At 42.9% G+C, this 19,919-nt stretch overlaps 1 protein-coding gene across 2 annotated transcripts in view; it reads left to right on the top strand.

Moving 5' to 3' along the window:
• Window positions 1-19,919, top strand: part of LOC122549383 (adenosine deaminase-like) — a 61,096-nt gene that overhangs the window by 19,487 nt on the left and 21,690 nt on the right. For both annotated transcript variants that reach the window (XM_087985993.1, XM_043689116.2), the window contains exons 3-5: window positions 2,885-3,007; window positions 8,585-8,728; window positions 19,725-19,840. In XM_087985993.1, coding sequence (XP_087842119.1) covers window positions 2,885-3,007; window positions 8,585-8,728; window positions 19,725-19,840 — 383 coding nt within the window. The remainder of the gene's footprint in view (window positions 1-2,884; window positions 3,008-8,584; window positions 8,729-19,724; window positions 19,841-19,919) is intronic.

The raw sequence follows: 19,919 nt of genomic DNA, 5'->3' as shown, positions 1-19,919 counted from the left end.
GGCATGGGGTCCTCCTTTCTTTCTGAAATCGATGATCAACTCTTTAATTTTGCTGACATTGAGGGAGAGATTTTTATCTTTGCACAGTGACACCAAGCATCCTACCTCCTTCCTGTCATTGTTTGATATCCGGCCTACAACAGTGGTATCATCAGCAAACTTGTAGCTGGCATTGGGACGAAATTTGGCCCCACAGTCATGAGTGTACACATCACTAGCTTTGGCTTGAGGGAAGGACCTCTGGGTAGTCTTCATTCTGAAAGTCAGATTGTGGATTAGAAGTTGCTTTAGTGGAAAAAGGAAGCAAGCACCAAGAGGCAAGAAAATAGCTCTGGACAGTTTCTGAAAAATGAACAACAGCACAGTACAGGCCTTGCAGCCCTTGATGTTGTGCCAGCCTTCTATCCTACTCTAAGATCAGACTAATGTACCTATCTTTCATTGTACTATCTGCCATGCACCTATTCAAGAGTCGCTTAAATGTCTGTAATGGTCTTTGCGGAAGGAGGAAAGGGGTTGAGCCGGACCCCACAATGAGGGATATATTTCCCTCCCCACCCCTTTCTGCCTTCTGCAAAGACCACTCCCTCCGTGACTACCTGGTCAGGTCCACGTCCCCCAACAACCCACCCTCCCATCCTGGCACCTTCCCCTGCCACTGCAGGAATTGCAAAACCTGTGCCCACACCTCCTCCCTCACCTCCATCCAAGGCCCCAAAGGAGCCTTCCACATCCATCAGAGTTTTACCTGCACGTCCACCAATATCATTTATTGTATCCGTTGCTCCCGATGCGGTCTCCTCTACATTGGGGAGACTGGGCGCCTCCTAGCAGAGCACTTTAGGGAACATCTTTGGGACACGCGCACCAATCAACCCCGCCGCCCTGTGGCCCAACATTTTAACTCCCCCTCCCACTCAGCAGAGGACATGAGGTCCTGGGCCTCCTTCACCACCGCTCCCTCACCACCCAACACCTGGAGGAAGAACGCCTCATCTTCCGCCTTGGAACACTTCAACCCCAGGGCATCAATGTGGATTTCACCAGTTTCCTCATTTTCCCTTCCCCCACCTCACCCTAGTTCTAAACTTCCAGCTCAGCACTGTCCCCATGACTTGTCCTACCTGCCTATCTTCCTTTCCACCTATCCACTCCACCCTCCTCTCTGACCTATCACCTTCCTCCCCACCCCCATTCACCCAGTGTACTCTTTGCTACCTTCCCCCACCCTCCTCCCTGACCTATCACCTCTATCCCCACCCCCACTCACCTATTGTACTCTATGCTACTTTCTCCCCACCTCCACCCTCTCATTTATCTCTCCACCCTGCAGGCACTTTGCCTCCATTCCTGATGAAGGGCTTTTGCCCAAAACATCGATTTTCCTGCTCCTCAGATGCTGCCTGAACTGCTGTGCTTTTCCAGCACCACTCTAATCTAGACACCACTCTGAGTAAAGAACCTACCTTTGACATCACCCCGAAACCTACCTCCAAGTACCTTAAAATTATACCCCTCATAATAGACATACCTGGCATGGGAAAAAGTCTCTGGCTATCCACTCTATCTATGCCTCTCAACATCTTGTACACCTCCATCAAGTCACCTCTCAACCTTCATAAAAGTTAAAAGTACAGCCTCTGTTCTCATGTACTTCTGGAGGGTAAACATAAATGCTGACAACAGGTTGGTTTTTGGGGAGAGGCTGAGATAGATAGCCCTCTCATTATTTGTTGTTAGGTCTTTTCCACTCTCTGTTTAAAGTTTCTCTGATAACTTATATGTACAACATTGCATTTTGCATCCTGCTTACACAGGACTTTGTCAGTCTTTGAATTTGAAACTGCAATATTTTTGGAGGAATCCTCATTTTGAAAAGAGAGCATTTTTGAATTAAAAGCAAAAATGATTATAAATCCTTGGATCTATCACTTATTTTGGAAAAGTACAAGCTACATTTTAGAAAGAAAAATAGTGAAATTAGGTGTGCTGTGATTTGGAACCTACTGAAAGGAACGGATATCAAATAGATCTCAGAATTTACATTGAAAGTATTGACACAATTCGAAAAAGATTTAAAGCTAACAGCATTTTAAATTTCACAAATGAGAACGTAGTTTACAACATTATACACAGGAATGATGATGCGGTAGTTGGAGAACTGTATGCAGTTTGGATGAAGAAATTTCATAAAAGTTAAAGAATGTGTTCAGTATCACTTCACCAGCATGATGACAAGGGCAAGGAATTGCATACAAGTGTTGAGATACCAGGATTGCGTCCATTGATGCAATGAAGGCTAAGAAGGGATTTAATAAAGATATTTTTGATGAAATTTACTGGAGCGAACAGGAAAAGTTTAATGAGTAACGGAAGAGTTTGTAATGGGTGTCATCAATTAAAATATTGTAACTTGGAATGAGAAGGGAAACATGAAGTATTTCATGACGGGTAATTGTTGAATTCAATGTTTTTGTTCTTACCAAAAATCGATCTCTGATATTGCAATGCCATCTTTTGGAAATCTCATTCAGCCCTATGGGGTACCATTCCTCTGACTCCAACCTTCCATGTTTACCTCCTTTCACCTTTTCCATTCTTGGAAAATGTCCAGTCATCACAGGCCAATACTTTGGACCACCTAAGATTTTCCAAATCATTTCACCCAACGCTTTGTGAACCTTCAAGTCCCATCTCCTTGACCACGTTTGTGGTCACCCCATCTAACTTTGCTCTTGTTGGCCTGGTGTTACTTTCTTTATTTCTGTTTCTGCATCACCTAAGGATGTTGTTCATATTCAATGCGCTATAAATGTGCAAAGTCATGAATGCTTACAGAAACCCAAATATTTATTATGCATGATGTCCATATTCTTTACTGTAGGAAAAGAAAAATCCAAATACCAGCCGAAAATGAAGATGAGCTTCACAAACTGATAACCTGCAGCAAACCATCAACACTCACTGAGGTCTTGTCAAAGTTCAGTTACTACATGCCTGTGATTGCGTAAGTACATTGTCATGTTTTTATAATACGGTCCTTCTGAATATCAGTGTCTTGCATATTGTTAATGAGATCATTGATCAAATATCTGTTTATGATGGTGGTGATTGAAGGAGGACTGTTGACTTATATTGTGGTCATATTTTCTACTCTTCAATTAATACCATGTGTTCTTTACGATCCACTCAAGCTGGCTGAAAGAACCTATGTTTCTTCTGCCACCTCTGCCTCCATGCTTACCTGTTCCATCAGGACTCCCACACACCCTCTGAGGACCCCTTCTCCTGCCTCCAACACACTCCATCCACTTGGACACTCCATGCTAGTTTGTTACCCACCCTTGATCGCTCTATGTCCAACTGCCGTCATGACATTGACTGCCTGAACCTGCCCACCCTTCTCCCCCACTCCGAACCTCTAAGCCTCACAATGCACAGCCCTCCATCCCCTCTACTCCAACCCCAACCTCACCATCAAACCAGCAGATGGAGGGGGGTCACTGTGGTAATTTGGTGCACTGCCCTCTAAACCACTGAAGCCAAGCACCAACTCACAGACATCTCCTCCTACAGTCCCCTCAACCACGACCTCCCCTCCCATCACCAAACCATCATGTCCCAGACCATCCACAACCTTACCACTTCAGGGGATCTCCCACCAATAGCCTCCAACCTCATAGTCTGGGAACCTCACACCGCCCAGTTCTACTTACTACCCAAGACCCACAGACCTGACTGCCCTGGTCAATGCATCGTCTCAGCCTGATCCTGCCCCACTGAACTTACCTCCTCATACTTTGACACCGTCCTGTCTCCCTTGGTCAGGATCTTGAAGCACCACCCATTGCCCTCTACCTCCTCCATGACTTTCAGTTCCCTGGCCCCAATGCCTCATCTTTGCCATAGGCATCCAGTCCCTATACATATCCATCCACCATGACGAAGACCTCCAAGCCTTCCTTTTGGAGGTCTCCTGCCAAACCAACCAATACCTTGCACCGACACACTCATTCAATTGGCTGAACTGGTCCTCACCCTCAACAATTTCTCCTTCGAATCCTCCTGACATTCCTGATGAAGAGCTTATGCTCAAAACATTGACTCTCCTGCTCCTCGGTTGCTGTCTGACCTGCTGTGCTTTTCCAGCACCACACTTTTTGACTCTGATCTCCATCTGCAGTCCTCACTTTCTCCTAGGGCCTGTGTTAAGTGGCACAGGTAACAGATAATGATGGTGCAGCAATCCAAAAATGCATATAACTTCTGGAGTGGTGTCTGAAATCAAATTGCCACTGGTAATGGCCAATTCAGACAAATAGATGTTCCTTTTGTTATCATTAGACAGGGGCTAGTCAGCAGGGAACACTGGGAATTTTCTCAAGGATTTTCTTGACAGCCACTGCACAATACTGGCAATGCTATAGAACCCTCAGCAAAGTCATATAGAACATAGAACAAGACAGCACAGAACAGGCCCTTCGCCACTCAGTGTTGTGCCAACCTGTGAACTGTTCTCAGCTCGTCCCCCTACACTATCCCATCCCATTCCATGCCCTTACCACTCTGAGTAAAGAAACTGCCTCTGACATCTGTCTTAAATCTATCACCCCTCAATTTGTAGTTATGTCCACTCGTACAAGCTGGCATCATCATCCTAGGTCATCCTACGTCCTATCTAGATCATTTACATAGTTTGTGCACAGGTTATAGAACAAAACAGGAAAATCCCAGCTGAAGGCCATCCATGGTGGCTTAGTGGTTAGCACTGCTGCCTCTCAATGCCAGGGACCCGGGTTTGATTCCAGCCTCGGGCAACTGTCTATGTGGAGTTTGCATGTTCTCCCTGTGTCTGCGTGGGTTTCCTCTGGATGCTCTGGTTTCCTCCCACAGTCCAAAGATTTGCTGGTTAGGTGAGTTGGTCATGCTAAATTGCCTGTAGAGTTAGGGGGTCTGGGTGGGTGACTTTTCGGAGGGTTGGTGTGGACTATTTGGGCTGAAGGGCCTGTTGCCACACTATAAGGAATCTAATCATTAACATCAAGCAAGATTTGGAAAACCATATGAGTTTTGTGCATGCAAAAGCATCCTGGTCACACATCTTGAGCATAATTTTCACACTCAAATGAACATATTTCAATGAATACTAACTTGATGTAAACTACAAAATGAACTATATTGCAATGTTGATATTAATACGTGAAAAACAAAATACTGCAAGTGCTGGAAATTAAAAACAGAAATACTAGAAATATTCAGCTGGCCAGGCAGCATCTACGGAGAGAAAAAAAGTAAATATTTTAACTCACTTTCCATAAATGGCAATTTAATTGATTTGAGAAGTAGAGATTGATTGCATATTTAATCAGAAAAGCCGTTCCTAATGAAGGGTTTTTGCCCGAATTTTCCTTCTCCTCGGATACTGCTTGACCTGCTATGCTTTTCCAGCACCACTCTAATCTTGAATCTGACCTCCAGCATCTGCAGTACCCACTTCTGCCTAGCTGTGAGCCAGCAGCACAAACCACTGAACCACCATGCTACGTGTTGTTGCACAGTTTTTAATGGCATCCAAAATATACAAAGAAAATTTACAGCCCAGGAATAGGCCCTTTGGCCCTCTAAGCCTGTGCCAATCCAAATCCACTGTCTCAATCTATCGCCCAATTCCTATGGATCTGTATCCCTCTGCTCTACACCAATTTATGCATTTGTCCAGATGCACCTTAAATGAATCTACCGTACCTGCCTCTACTATCTTTGCTGGCAATGCATTCCAGGCACCTACCACCCTCTGTGTAAAGTAATTTCCACGTGTATTCCCCTTAAACTTTTCACCTCTCACCTTGAACATGTGACCTCTCATTACTAAATCCCTCACTCTGGGAAAAAGTTTATCTCTATCCACCCTGTCTATACCCTTCATGACTTTGTAAACCTCAATCAGGTCCCCCCTCAATCTCCTTTTTTCTAATGAAAACAATCCTAACCTACTCAACCTCTCTTCATAGCTCGCACTTTTCATACCAGGCAACATCCTCGTAAAACTTCTCTGCACTCTCTCCAAAGTGTCCACGTCCTTTTGGTAATGTGGCGACCAGAACTGTACACAGTATTCTAAATGCAGTCGAACCAAAGTCATGTGCAATTTTAATCTGACCTGCCAGCTCTTATAATCAATACCCTGTCCAATGAAAGCAAGCATATCATATGCCTTCATGACCACTCTATCCACCTGTGCAGCCACCTTCAGGGTACAATGGACCTGAACTCCCAGATCTCTCTGCTCATCAACTTTTCCCAAGGCTTTTCCATTTACAGTATGGTTTGCTCTAGAATTAGACCTCCCAAACTGCATCACCTCCCATTTGCCCAGATTGAACTGCATCTACCACTTTTCTGCCCAACTCTCCAGTCTATCTATATTCTCCTGTATTCTTTGACAGTCCCCTATGCTTTCTGCTACTCCACCAATCTTCATGTCATCTGCAAACTTACTGATCAGACCACCAATGCCCTCTTCTAGATCATGTATGTATATCATAAACAACAGTGGCCCCAGTACTGATCCCTGTGGAACACCACTGGTCACCTTTCTCCATTTCGAGAAACTCTCTTCAACTACTACTCTCTATCTCCTGTTGCTCAACCAATTCTTTATCCACCGAGCCAGACCACCCTGCACACCACGTGACTTCACTTTCTCCATTAGTTTACTATGGGGAACCTTATCAAACACTTTAGTAAAGTCCATATATATTTGGGGTGGCACGGTGGTTAGCACTGCTGCCTCACAGCGCCAGAGACCCGGGTTCAATTCCCGCCTCGGGCAACTGTCTGTGTGGGGTTTGCACATTCTCCCGTGTCTGTGTGGGTTTCTTCCGGGTGCTCTGGTTTCCTCCCACAGTCCAAAGATGTGCAGGTCAGGTGAATTGGCCATGCTAAATTGCCCCTAGTGTTAGGTGAAGGGGTAAATGTAGCAGAATGGGTCTGGGTGGGTTGGTATGGACTTGTTGGGCTGAAGGGCCTGTTTCCACACCGTAAGTAATTTAATCTAATCTCCAACCATTCCTTTGTCTATCAACTTGGTCACTTCCTCAAAGAACTCTATTCAGTTGGGAAGGCATGACCTCCCCCACATAAAATCTTGTTGCCTATCATTGATAAACCCATTCTTTTCCAAATATAACTAGATTCCCTCAGTACCTTCTCCAGTAACCTTCCCACCACTGACATCAGGCTGACTGGTCTGTAGTTACCTGGAATATTTCTACTACCTTTCTTGTGCAGGGGGACAACATTAGCAACTCTCCAGTGGTCTGTTGAAGGATGCTACAAAGGTATTTCACCTTCCTCAGCAACTTGGGATAGATCCCACCTGGTCCTGGGGGTTTGTCCACCTTAATATCCTTTAGCCTACCCAACATCTTCCCCCCCCCCCCATGTCAATGTGATCCAGGGTAAACAAACTTATATCTCTAATCTCAACATTCATCATGTCCCTCTCAACAGTGTACACTGATACAAAGCACTGATTGAAAATCTGACCCATTTTCTCAGGTTCGACACACAACCTTCCTTCCTTAAGTTTGAGTGGACCAACCTTTTTTCTAGTTACCCTCTTACTACTTATATATGAATAAAAGGCCTTGAGATTCTCCTTAATTCTGCTCGCTAAAGTTATTTCATTACCCCTTTTAGCCCGCTTGATTCTTCTTTTAAGATTGGTCCTAGTCTCCCAATATTCCTCCAAGACCCATTCTGTTCTTAGCTGCCTGGATCTTATGTACGCTTCCCTTTTCCTCTTGGCTAGTCGTACAATTTCTCCTGTCATCCATGGTTCACAAATCTTGCCTTTCCTATCCCTTGTTTTCAAAGGCACATGCCTATCCTACACTACCTTTAACCTATCTTTGCAAGCCTCCCACATATCAAATGTGGATTGCCCTTTAAATAGCTGTATCCAATCCACATTTCTCAGCTCCTGCTAGATTTTGATATAATTGGCCTTAGCTCAGTTTAATCGTGTATACATTGATAAAAGTGCAAAACAAGATGTTTGTATTTTTATAACATCCTGAAACAATTATGATTGTGGTATATCTGGTGTTGGAAATTGTCTGCATATGGTCTAATATTGTAGGTAGGTTTTAAGGCAGCAGCTCTTAGAAGCAAATACTGAAAGAAAATTTTGTGAACTGAATAAATATCTGTGACATCATTTATACAATCAGAAGTCTTTTGTATTCATTGTTTACCAGCAACTAATATTTACTTACTAAACTCGTAATAATGTAAATGTTTTCCACTGAATTAGAGACTTGGTCATTTGTTTTTCAAATTCTGCATTTCTCTTATGAATAAGGTAGTATCTTGAACCAGCTCTTACTCAGACAATTATATGTATTACTAGTCAGTGACATTAACCTGTTGATGGTTCCTGTGAGCTAACAGCATATTAATGGGCTCAGTGTTGTACTCACTCTTGTGTTACTTGTGCTAAATTGCAACTTGGATAATGATGTGACTATACAGACATCCAAACCATTAATCTGTGTAAAGTGCATTTAATCTTTCATCCCAGAGGTGACCGAGAGGCTATTCAACAAATAGCCTATGAACTGGCCGAGGATAAAGCAAAAGAAGGAATTGTCTACCTTGAAGCGCGATACAGCCCACACTACCTCGCAAATTGCAATGTTCATCCTATTCCATGGGGACAAACTGAGTAAGTAGACGCAATTAAAATCCGAAGTGACCATTACATCGTAATACAACAAAAAAATTATTTCTAATCAAATACTGCATAATATTTTCATTTTTAGTTCCTGTTGAACAATAAAACATTGCAAAAGGATACAGGTATAATTATTCACTGATTGTCAAAGGAAAGCAATTAACAAAGGTCTATCTTATTCTGTTATCTCTGAAGACACTTGGTTGCAAATGAAAACAAACTGTTCTGACCTTGTGTAAAAGAGAAAAATTTTGAGATGCTGGAAATCTGAAATAACAACAGGAAATATTTAGGAGGTTGGAAAACATCCGTGGAGATACAAAGCTAACATTTCCGTCTTAACTGAACACATTAGAGATGTAATAGGTTTTAAATAAATCAAAACCATGGAAGAGTATTGGGATCGGGATCAGGATGGGGGTGGGGAAGGGGTGAAACATGTGAAGGGTGGGAGTTGTGTGAGCAATGGAGGAAAGAACATAAGGGAAAATAAGAGGTCAGTAATTGATGTCAAAAAGGAAGGATGGCCCAAGGCAAAAGGAGATATTGTTACAACAAAGAAATTAACAGAAGAAAGGTCTAGGGGAAATTTTAGTCGGAATAATTGAATTGTTCCCAACAGTTACTGCACTCAGTTTGAGAATAAAGGAAGGCAAATCTGTATCACTGGTTTGGAAGTTGATTTTGACAGAACTGATGTGACAAGGAGGATTGGAAAGATTCCTTGCATGAAATTGTAGAGTAGTAGTGTAGCAGATAGTTGTTGGAGTTAGTGGACTTGAAACTGATATGCTTTCTTTTCTCCATAACCAAGGTTTCCATTGCATTGTGGCTAACATGTTCTTTGACTATGTCTATCTCATTGCTTACATTTCCGCTCTCATTGTTTCCTTCTATTGATGCCGAAATGTCAATATGAACATAGAACATAGTGTTCTACCTAGTGTTTTATGTTCATATTGTAGTTTTGGCTACCTCCTTGCCCTCACTATCTGCAACAGCAGCCTTTACATTCATCCGTTTATCCTCTGCCATCTACACCACCTTCAATATGATGCCACTGTGTGTATTTTTAGCATTCTGAAGGAGTTTTTCTTTATGTAAATAGTCAAGATTAGAGTGGTGCTGGAAAAGCACAGCAAGTCAGGCAGCATTCGAGGAGCAGGAAAATCAATGTTTTGGGCAAAAGCCCTTCATCAGGAAGGGCTTCACAATTCCTGATGAAGGGCTTTTGCCCAAAACGCCGATTTTTATTTTTTATTTTATTTTATTTTTTTTCCCTGCTCCTCGGATGTTGCCTGACCTGCTGTGCTTTTCCAGCACCACTCTAATCTAGACTCTGATCTCCAGCACCTGCAGTCCTCAATTTCACCTAGTCTTTTTGTAAATGACCTGGGTGAACCCCTCCCATTTTCCGGGAGCACAAACAATCCCTCCAAGTAAAGCAATGGAAGGAATTTCATGCTATTCCTGGGGGAGTTTGGAGGTGGTTAGGAGTTTGGCTGTGTGCTCAAGGGGGATGGTGCAGGGTGGAGACTCGGACACCCCTGACTGACCACATTTGTGAAATGAAGCCTTGCCGAGGTTCTCGCTATCCAGGAAAGCCAATCAGCCGACCCTGTTAGGTTGCCAGCACATGTCATCTTAATTCTCCTCCTCACTCCAACTTGGACCTCTCTCTTCTTAGTGTTTTGTAGAGCACATTGTAAGCTCAACGAACAATATCTCATCATTCAGTTCGGCACCTTACAGCTTTTCAGGCTGATCACTGTATTCAACAATAGAGTGTTTCTTGCCAGTGCATTGACAGACGAAGTTGACAATGCTGGTGCCACTGACACTCACCACCGTCACTCACTCTACTGTCCTATTCTGCTTGCCCCATCCCTCTCCCCCACTCCCCTGCTCACCACTCCCAGTGAGGAACGGTGAAAGCAATGTTTTTCTCACTGTATTCTGGACGTCCTTCAGGAGAAATATGTATGCTGCTTGGCATTACCACTGCTCCAGAAGACGCTCAGCATAGATAACATGAGAGAGTTCATGATCCTCCTGTACTGAAAGTTACAATGAGTGATCTGCTAGTTAATGGATGCAGACACAATGGAAGAAGACATTGTTAATCAGGATAAGAGTTTAGTGCGACTACTTGACAGAACTTGCCAGGTGAAGTTGATCAAGGAAAAAAAATACAATTAAAGATGTTCAAGGTCAAGTATATAGGCCATGTACTAGCTGCAAGATTTCTTTGCCCTGATCTGAAAAAAGTGCAGCCATGAACAGACAAAAGATCAGTGCAATGATTGATTGGATTCATCAACTATTTGCCCAATTTGTTGGTGGATTGTGAACCATTATGCCAACTCAGCCAAAAACATGAGTGGTATAAAAACAGCATTCCATTAAAATCCAGCAACGAGTTACAAGAATGCCAATTCTGAAATGGTGCAGCATAAATGATGAAGAAACTCTGCAGCGTGACATCAATAGGTGATGACTTGGAGCAACACAAGTGCAGCAAAGTGAACCAGTTAGTTCTTCATCAAGGGTGCTAACACAAACAGGACTATATTATGTGCAGATGAAGAAAGAATATCTAGCCACTGCCTTCATTTGTAAACGTTTTCATCAATACATATAATGAAAAGACAAAATGACACTTGAGTAGACCAGAAGGTTCTTCAAAGCATTTTCCTCATGCTGTCTGTTCCAAAGTTACTGCAAACAATGTTTTCTGGTTACAGGAGTATCACTATCAGGGGACAGACAAGCAAGGGAAGCAGAAGCATGTTGGAGACGTGCTTCAACAGCGAGTAAACCGAGAGCATCAAGGAGACACTTGTTCCTTGAAGAGCATTTTCTGCAGATAGAGATGAATTGACAGCCCAAGATGGAAGGTTGTACAAAGGATTTAGACTAATGATCCTCAAAAAAGGAAAGGTGCAGAAGTGCATCCATTCAAGCCACTAATGAATTTAATCAAGTCTAAGGAAGGCAATAAATGTGCTCCAATGGCCAAACGTGGTCAACAACTTCAAGGACTCCAGGCATTACACCGCTTGTAATCAGTAGCAACCTAAGCAAGCTACAGAGCTAGAGATGACACACAACATCTCAGATAGAACATGGATGAAGCTGGGAGTAGATCTCTCTTCCAGCAGCTGATTAGCTTGTTCCAATGGCCTACAATTCTGACCACTAGGAGGGAAACTAGTTGACTTCCATAACTACCATGATGGCGTACCCAACATTGTCAGGAGTGACAATAACCCTTAATTTTTGAATGAAGAACTCAGTTGCATAATGAAAGACTAGGAAATACAACAATATACATCATCTCCGCACTCTCCCCAGTCAAACAGCATGACAGAGATGGCAATGAAAATTGCATAGGAAATAGTGAAGAAATCAAACAAATCCTGCTCAGGTGTATACAAGGCAATTCCCCGTTGTGGAAATACCCCTACTGGAGGCATGGGAAGTAGACCAATAGGCTAATGTCATGGCACAGGCAACTACTCTTCCAATAGTGAAAAAGAAATGGAAGCCAGAAGTAGTAACACGTATCAGTGAAGAAATCAAGATGAAATGTCAGAAAGCCAAACTTCACTTTGAAAAGATAAACTATTGCCAGAGTTGAGTATTGGAGAGCCTGCCAGGGTACAAAATTGTTCAATGTTCTCAACAAAAGCCAACCCCTCCCAAGTGGCAACCTGGAGCAGTGGTCATCTTGATGGTCATTAAATGTTCACTGTGTACCATTGCATTCGCAGGCACATGTGCCCAATTGCAGAGGATGCTCCTCAATTGCACCAGCTGATCTGGAGCAGTAAACACACCAGCCCACAAATTGCACATCAACCATTCGACTCAGAGTTCCACAGCAACCCAGCTACAGAAACAGGCAACTGCTGCAACAGGAACAACAAATGACACAGGAATGAACCACACTGGCAAAAACAGCTTCATCCAGATGAACAGCAACAACAAGAACATATACGTGTACTATTAAAAGACCAGCAAGATTTAAGAGATCATGTGTGAAATGCTTCAACAGAAACTGTTGGAAATAACCAACTGCTAAGGCTTGAGAACAGTAATTGTACTTATAGAGAGTCATAAAGTAATAGATATGTACAGCACACAAACGGACCCTTCGGTCCAACTTGCCATGCTGACCAGATATCCCAATCCCACTTGTCAGCACCCGGTCCATATCCCTCTAAACCCTTTCTATTCATGTACCTATCCAGATGTCTTTTAAATGTTGTAATTGTGCCAGCCCCTACCACTTCCTCTGGCAGCTCATTCCATACATGCATCACACTCTACATGGCATTGTGGTTTAGTGGTTAGCATTGCTGCCTCACAGCACTAGAAACCCAGGTTCAATTCCAGCCTTGTCTGTCTGTGTGGAGTTTGCACATTCTCCCCATGTCTGTTTGGGCTTCCTCTGGGAGCTCCAGTTTCCTCCCATAGTCCAAAGATGTGCAGGTTGGGTGAATTGTCCGTGCTAAATTGCCCATAGTGTTCAAGGGTGTGTAGCTTAGGTGCATTCATCAGGGGATAATGGGATATATGGGTTGGGGTCGGTTACTCTTCAGAGGGTCTGTGTGGACGTGTTGGGCCTCTTTCCACATGCAGTGCTTTAATAAAAATGTTGCCCCTTAGGTCTCTTTTATAATCCAGCAAATCTTAGCAGGACTTATACACTTAATGGTAAGGGCCGAGGGAGTGTTGCTGAACAAAGAGATCTTGGAGTGCAGGTTCATAGCACCTTGAAAGTGGAGTCGCAGGTAGATAGGATAGTGAAGAAGGCTGTTGGTATGTTTTCCTTTATTGGTCAGAGTATGGAGTACAGGAGTTGGGAGGTCATGTTGCGCTGTACAGGATGTTGGTTAGGCCACTTTTGGAATATTGCATGCAAGTCTGGTCTTCTTTCTATCAGAAGGATGTTGTGAAACTTGAAAGGGTTCAGAAAGGATTTACAAGGATGTTGCCAGGATTGGAGGATTTGAGCTATAGGGAGAGGTTGAATAGAGTGGGCTGTTTTCCCTGGAGCATTGAAGGCTGAGGGATGACCTTATAGAGGCTTATAAAATCATAAAGGGTACAGGGTAAATAGACAAAGTCTTTTCTCTGGGGTAGGGGAGTCCAGGGCTTGAAGTCGCTTTCCCAAAATGTCTCGCATTTATCAGAATTAAACTCCACCTGGCACTCCTTAAACCATTGGCCCATCTGATCAAGATCCCATTGTAATCTGAGAGAACCTTCTTTGCTGTCCATTCAACCTCCAATTTTGATGTCATATGCAAACTTACTAACTATACCTCCTATGTTCACATCCAAATCATTTATATAAATGACGAAAAGTAGTGGACCCAGCACCGATCCTTGTGGCACTCCACTGGTCACAGGCCTCCAGTCTGAAAACAGCCCTCCACCACCACCCGGTGTCTTCTACTTTCAAACCAGTTCTGTTTCCAAATGACTAGTTCTTTCTGTATTCCATGAGATCTAACCTTGCTAACCAGTATCACAAAGGGAACCTTGTTGAATGCCTTACTGAAGTCCATATAGATCACATCCCCTGCTCTGTCCTCATTAATCCACTTTGTTATCTCTTCAAAAAAACTCAAGTTCATGAGACATGATTTACCACGCACAAAGCCATGTTGACTATCCCTAATCAGTCCTTGTCTTTCCTGTCCCTCAGGATTCCCTCCAAAAACTTGCCCATCACCAACTTCAGACTCGCTGGTCTATAGTTCCCTGGCTTGTCCTTATCACCTTTCTTAAACAGTGATACCACGTTAGCCAACCTCCAGTCTTCCAAAACCTCACCTGTGACTATCAATGATACAAATATCTCAGCTAGGGGCCTAGCAATCACTTCCCTAGCTTACTACAGAGTTCAAGGGTGCACCTTGTAATGTCCTGGGGATTTATCCACCTTTTATATGTTTCAAGACATCCAGCACTTCCTCCTCTGTAATATGGATATTTTTCAAGATGTTACCATCTATTTCCCCACATTCTATATCTTCCATGTCCTTCTCCACAGTAAACACTGATGCAAAATACTTGCTAAGTGTATCCCCCATCTCGTCCGGCTCCACACAAAGGCTGCCTTGCTGATCTTTGCTTCCATCTTTTTATTCACCAAACCCTCAGTTTCTTTCGTCATCCAGCATTTCCTGCAGCTCCTGGCCTTTCCTTTCACCTGAACAGGAATATACTTTCTCTGGACTCTTGTTATCTCATTTCTGAAGGCTTCCCATTTTCCAGCCGTTCCTTTACCTGCGAACATCTGCCCCCAGTCAGCTTTTGAAGGTTCTTGCCTAATACCGTCAAAATTGGCCTTTCTCCAATTTAGAAATTCAACTTTTAGGTCTGGTCTATCTTTTTCCAGCACTATTTTAAAACTAATAGAATTATGGTCACTGGCCCCGAAGTGCTCCCCCACTGACACCTCAGTCACCTGCCCTGCCTTATTTCCCAAGAGTAGGTCAAGTTTTGCACTTTTTCTATTCGGTACATTCAGTTATTGAATCAGGAAATTTTCTTGTACACTCTTAACAAATTCCTCTCCATCTAAACCCTTAACACTATGGCAGTTCCAGTCGATGTTTGGAAAGTTAAAATCCCCTACCATAACCACTCTTTTATTCTTACAGATAACTGAAATCTCCTTACAAATCTGTTTCTCAATTTCCCTCTGACCATTAGGGGGTCTATAATACAATCCCAATGGGGTGATCATCCCTCTCTTATTTCTCAGTTCCACCCAAATAACTTCCCTCGATGTATTTCCAGGAATATCTTCCCTCATCACAGCTGTAATACCAGTCCTTATCAAAAACGCCGCTCCCCCTCTCTCTTGCCTCCCTTTCTACCCTTCCTGTAGCACTGGGATCACTACAGTACGAGTAGATGGGTCAGTTTTTGTCCAGTGTGTGCAGGAGGGCTTCCTGACACAGTATGTAGACAGGCCAACAAGGGGCGAAGCCACTTTAGATTTAGTACTGGGTAATGAGCCTGGCCAGGTGTTAGATTTGGAAGTAGGTGAGCACTTTGGAGACAGCGATCACAATTCTGTCAGGTTTACTTTAGTGATGGAAAGGGATAGGTGTACTCCACCGAGCCAGAGTTACAGCTGGGGGAAGGGAAATTACGATGCAATTAGGAAAGATTTAGGAAGCGTAGAATGGGGAAGGAAACTGCAGGGGATGAGCACATTAAAAATGTGGAGCTTATTCAAGGAAAAGCTCCTGTGCGTCCTAGATTAAGTATGTACCTGTCAGGCAGGGAGGAAGATGTAGAACGCATGAGCCGTGGTTTACTAAGGAAGTGGAATCCCTGGTCAAGAAGAAGAAGGCTTATGTTAGGACAAAATGTGAAAACTCAGTTAGGGCACTTGAGGGTTACAAGGAAGTCAGGAAAGATCTAAAAAGAGAGCTCAGAAGAGCCAGGAGGAGACATGAGAAGTTGTTGGTGAATAGGATCAGGGTTAACCCTAAGGCTTTCAATAGGTATGTCAGGAATAAAAGAATGACGAGAGTTAAATTAGGGCCAATCAAGGATAATAGTGGGAAGTTGTGTCTGGAGTCAGAGGAGATAGGGGAAACACTAAATAAATATTTTTCGACAGTGTTCACGATAGAAAATGAAAATGTTGGCAAGGAAGATACAGAGATACTTGCATCTAGACTAGAAGAGATTGAGGTTCATAAGGAAGAGGTATTAGAAATACTGCAGGGTGTGAAAATAGACAAGTCCCCTCGGCCAGATGGGATCTTTCCTAGGATCCTCTGGGAAGCAAGGGAAGAGATTGCCGAGCCTTTGGCATTGATCTTCAAATCATCATTGTCTACAGGAATAGTGTCTGAGGACTGGAGGATAGCAAATGTGGTTCCCTTGTTCAAAAAGGGTAGTAGAGACAACCCTGATAATTACAGACCAGTGAGTCTCACTTCAGTTGTTGGTAAAGTGTTGGAAAAGGTTATAAGAGAGAGGATTTATAACCATCTAGAAAAGAATAATCTGATCAGGGACAGTCAGCACGGTTTTGTGAAGGGTAGGTCATGCCTAACGAATCTTATTGAGTTTTTTGACAAAGTGACCAAATAGGTAGATGAGAGTAAACCGGTTGATGTGGTGTATATAGATTTCAGCAAGGCGTTCGATAAGGTTCTCCATAGTAGGCTATCATACAGAATGCGGAGGAATAGGATTGTGGGAGACATAGCAGTTTGGATCAGTAATTGGCTTGCTGAAAGAAAACAGAGGGTTGTAATGATGGAACATGTTCATCTTGGTGTCCAGTTACTAGCGGCATATCGCAAGGGTCGGTGTTGGGTCCACTGCTGTTCGTCATTTTTATAAATGACCTGGATGAGGGCTTAGAAGGGTGGGTTAGTAAATTTGTGGATGACACTAAGGTCGGTGGAGTTGTGGATAGTGACGAAGGATGTAGCAGGTTGCAGAGAGACATAGATAGGATGCAGAGCTGGGCTGAGAGGTGGCAAATGGAGTTTAATGTGGACAAATGTGAGGTGATATACTTTGGATGCAGTAATCGGAATGCAAAGTACTGGGCTAATGGTAAGATTCTTGGGAGTGCAGATGAGCAGAGAGATCTCGGTGTCCATGTACACAGATCGCTGAAAGTTGCCACCCAGATTGACAGGGTTGTTAAGAAGGCATACAGTGTTTTGGCCTTTATTAATAGAGGGATTGAGTTCCAGAACCAGGAGGTTATGCTGCAGTTGTACAAAGCTCTGGTACGGCCGCACTGGGAGTATTGTGTACAGTTCTGGTCACCGCATTATAAGAAGGATGTGGAAGCTTTGGAAAGGGTGCAGAGGAGATTTACTAGGATGTTGCCTAGTATGGATGGAATGTCTTGCGAGAAAAGGCTGAGGGCCTTGAGGCTGTTCTCGTTAGAGAGAAGAAGGTTGAGAGGTGACTTAATAGAGGCATACAAGATAATCAGAGGGTTCGATAAGGTGGACAGGGAGAGCCTTTTTCCAAGTATGGGGACGGCAAACACGAGGGGACACAACTTTAAAGTGAGGGGAGATAGGTATAAGACAGAAGTAGTTTCTTTACTCAGAGTAGTAAGGGTATGGAATGCTTTGCCTGCAACGGTATTAGATTTACCAAGTTTAAGTGCATTTAAGTTGTCATTGGACAGGCATATGGACGTACATGGAATAGTGTAGGTGGGATGGGCTTCAGATTAGTATGACAGGGCGGTGCAACATCGAGGGCCGAAGGGCCTGTACTGCGCTGTAATGTTCTATGTTCTATTTGTATCCTGGAACATTGGGTTACTAAAAATGAATGTGATAATGCTTGCTTTTTTTTTGTAGCAGTAGTAGATTGAACTGTAATAGTGTACAGAACTCTGTTGAACTCATGTGAAATTTACCATGAGGCACACAATGTATAAGCAGACATTTTAAGCTTCACATAGATGAAGTCCCTGTAGTAAACATACTGCTGTGTTATACACTTGAACCATAAGAGTCTCGCCCACAGGTCTATTTTGAAAATTCATTTTCAGAATATGGGTGTTGCTGATAAACCTAAAACTCATTGCTCATTGACAATTGTCTTCCGAAGGTGGTGATAAACTGAACGGTCCACTTCAGGAGATGATAAATATTAACAGGAGTTCCATTTGCCCTCATGAGCTTGCTCCACCCTCTGTTGAGATCATGACTGACCTGCCTGTGGCCTTAATGGCACTTTTCTGCCTGCCTCCCATTACTCTCTTCAAGAATATGACTTTCCTGCTTCTCGGATGCTGCCTGAACAGCATCACACTTTTTGACTCTGGTCTCCAGCATCTACAGTCCTCATTTTACTCTCTTGTCAGTCAAAAGTCTGTGTAACTCAGTCTTGAATATGTTGGTTTACCAGCATCCATCACCCTCTGTGGAAGATTTCCAAAGACTGATGACCTCTGTGAAAAGAAAATCCTTCTCACTTCTGTTTTAAATGGGAAATCCTTCACTTTAAAATGTTATCCCTTCGTTCTGGATTCCCCTATGAGCTGAGATATTCTGCCAACATTTACCTTGTCAGGATCCTCATAAATGTATACTTTCAATAAGATTACTTTGATGTCCAAGACACAAAAAAGCTCTAGAGGAAGTAAAATAAAGGATTTGGGAAAGACTGAACAGTTTGGAACCTGTTCTATCAGAAGGGAGAATACTTGGATATGACCTGACAGAATTACTTTTAAGGTGAACGTGAGGCCTGCAGATGCTGAAGATCAGAGTCAAGATTAGAGTGGTGCTGGAAAAGCACAGCAGGACAGGCAGGAGCAGGAAAATCGACATTTTGGGCAGAAGCCCTTCATCAGAATGATTTGAGTTAGATTGCAGAGTGGTTGTGAAGCAAATAATTCAATTTGTAGAAGACTTGTGGGCCATAAATACATACGGATCCAAATAAATCCAATAGTCAAATAAGGAAAACATTCTGTACTCAAAGTGCTTAGAATGTGGGACTTATCAACACATAAAAGGGTTGAGAGAAATAAATTAGAACTTTTAGAAGGAGGCTAGGTAAACTCCTGTGAGGAGAAAAGACAATAAATAGATAAGGTGAAAGGCTGTGGAAATGTAGTTGAAATGGGAAGATACTGGTACAAAGTATAAACACTAGCAAAGCCCAATTGAACTAGATGGTCTATTTGTGGTGTATACTACATGTATTCATTTTGGGCTTCATCAGAATCAGGCAGAATTCTGCTTCAGGGCATCAAAGTTGATAAAGTGTAGCATTGGAAAAAGCACAGCAAGTCAGGCAGCATCTGACAAGCAAGAGAGTAAATGTTTCGGGCATAACCCTTCTTTAGGGCATCAAAGCCCAGCCTTCTTATAATGTAACAATAGTTTGAAAATAACTTTTTAAGTTGTGAAAAGTGTAGTTTCAATCATGTTCAATTTAAATATCAAATTTTGTTTCCTAGAGGTGATGTAAGCCCAGATGAAGTTGTTCATCTTGTTAATCAGGGCTTTCAGAGAGGGCAATGTGACTTCGGCATTAAAGTGAGATCAATTCTCTGTTGCATACGTCACATGGAAGGTAATTTTCTTTTCTACAATTTAGATCATGGCATTTTTAGAGATGTTTAATAGTTGTTTTTTTGTAGTTTTAAAGTTTT

The sequence above is a fragment of the Chiloscyllium plagiosum genome, unplaced genomic scaffold (assembly GCF_037043375.1).
Source record: "Chiloscyllium plagiosum isolate Xiang-an unplaced genomic scaffold, Cpla_swu_hap1 HiC_scaffold_4, whole genome shotgun sequence".
Classification (NCBI taxonomy): Eukaryota; Metazoa; Chordata; class Chondrichthyes; order Orectolobiformes; family Hemiscylliidae; genus Chiloscyllium; species Chiloscyllium plagiosum.
This window is presented reverse-complemented; position numbering and strand designations above follow the sequence as displayed.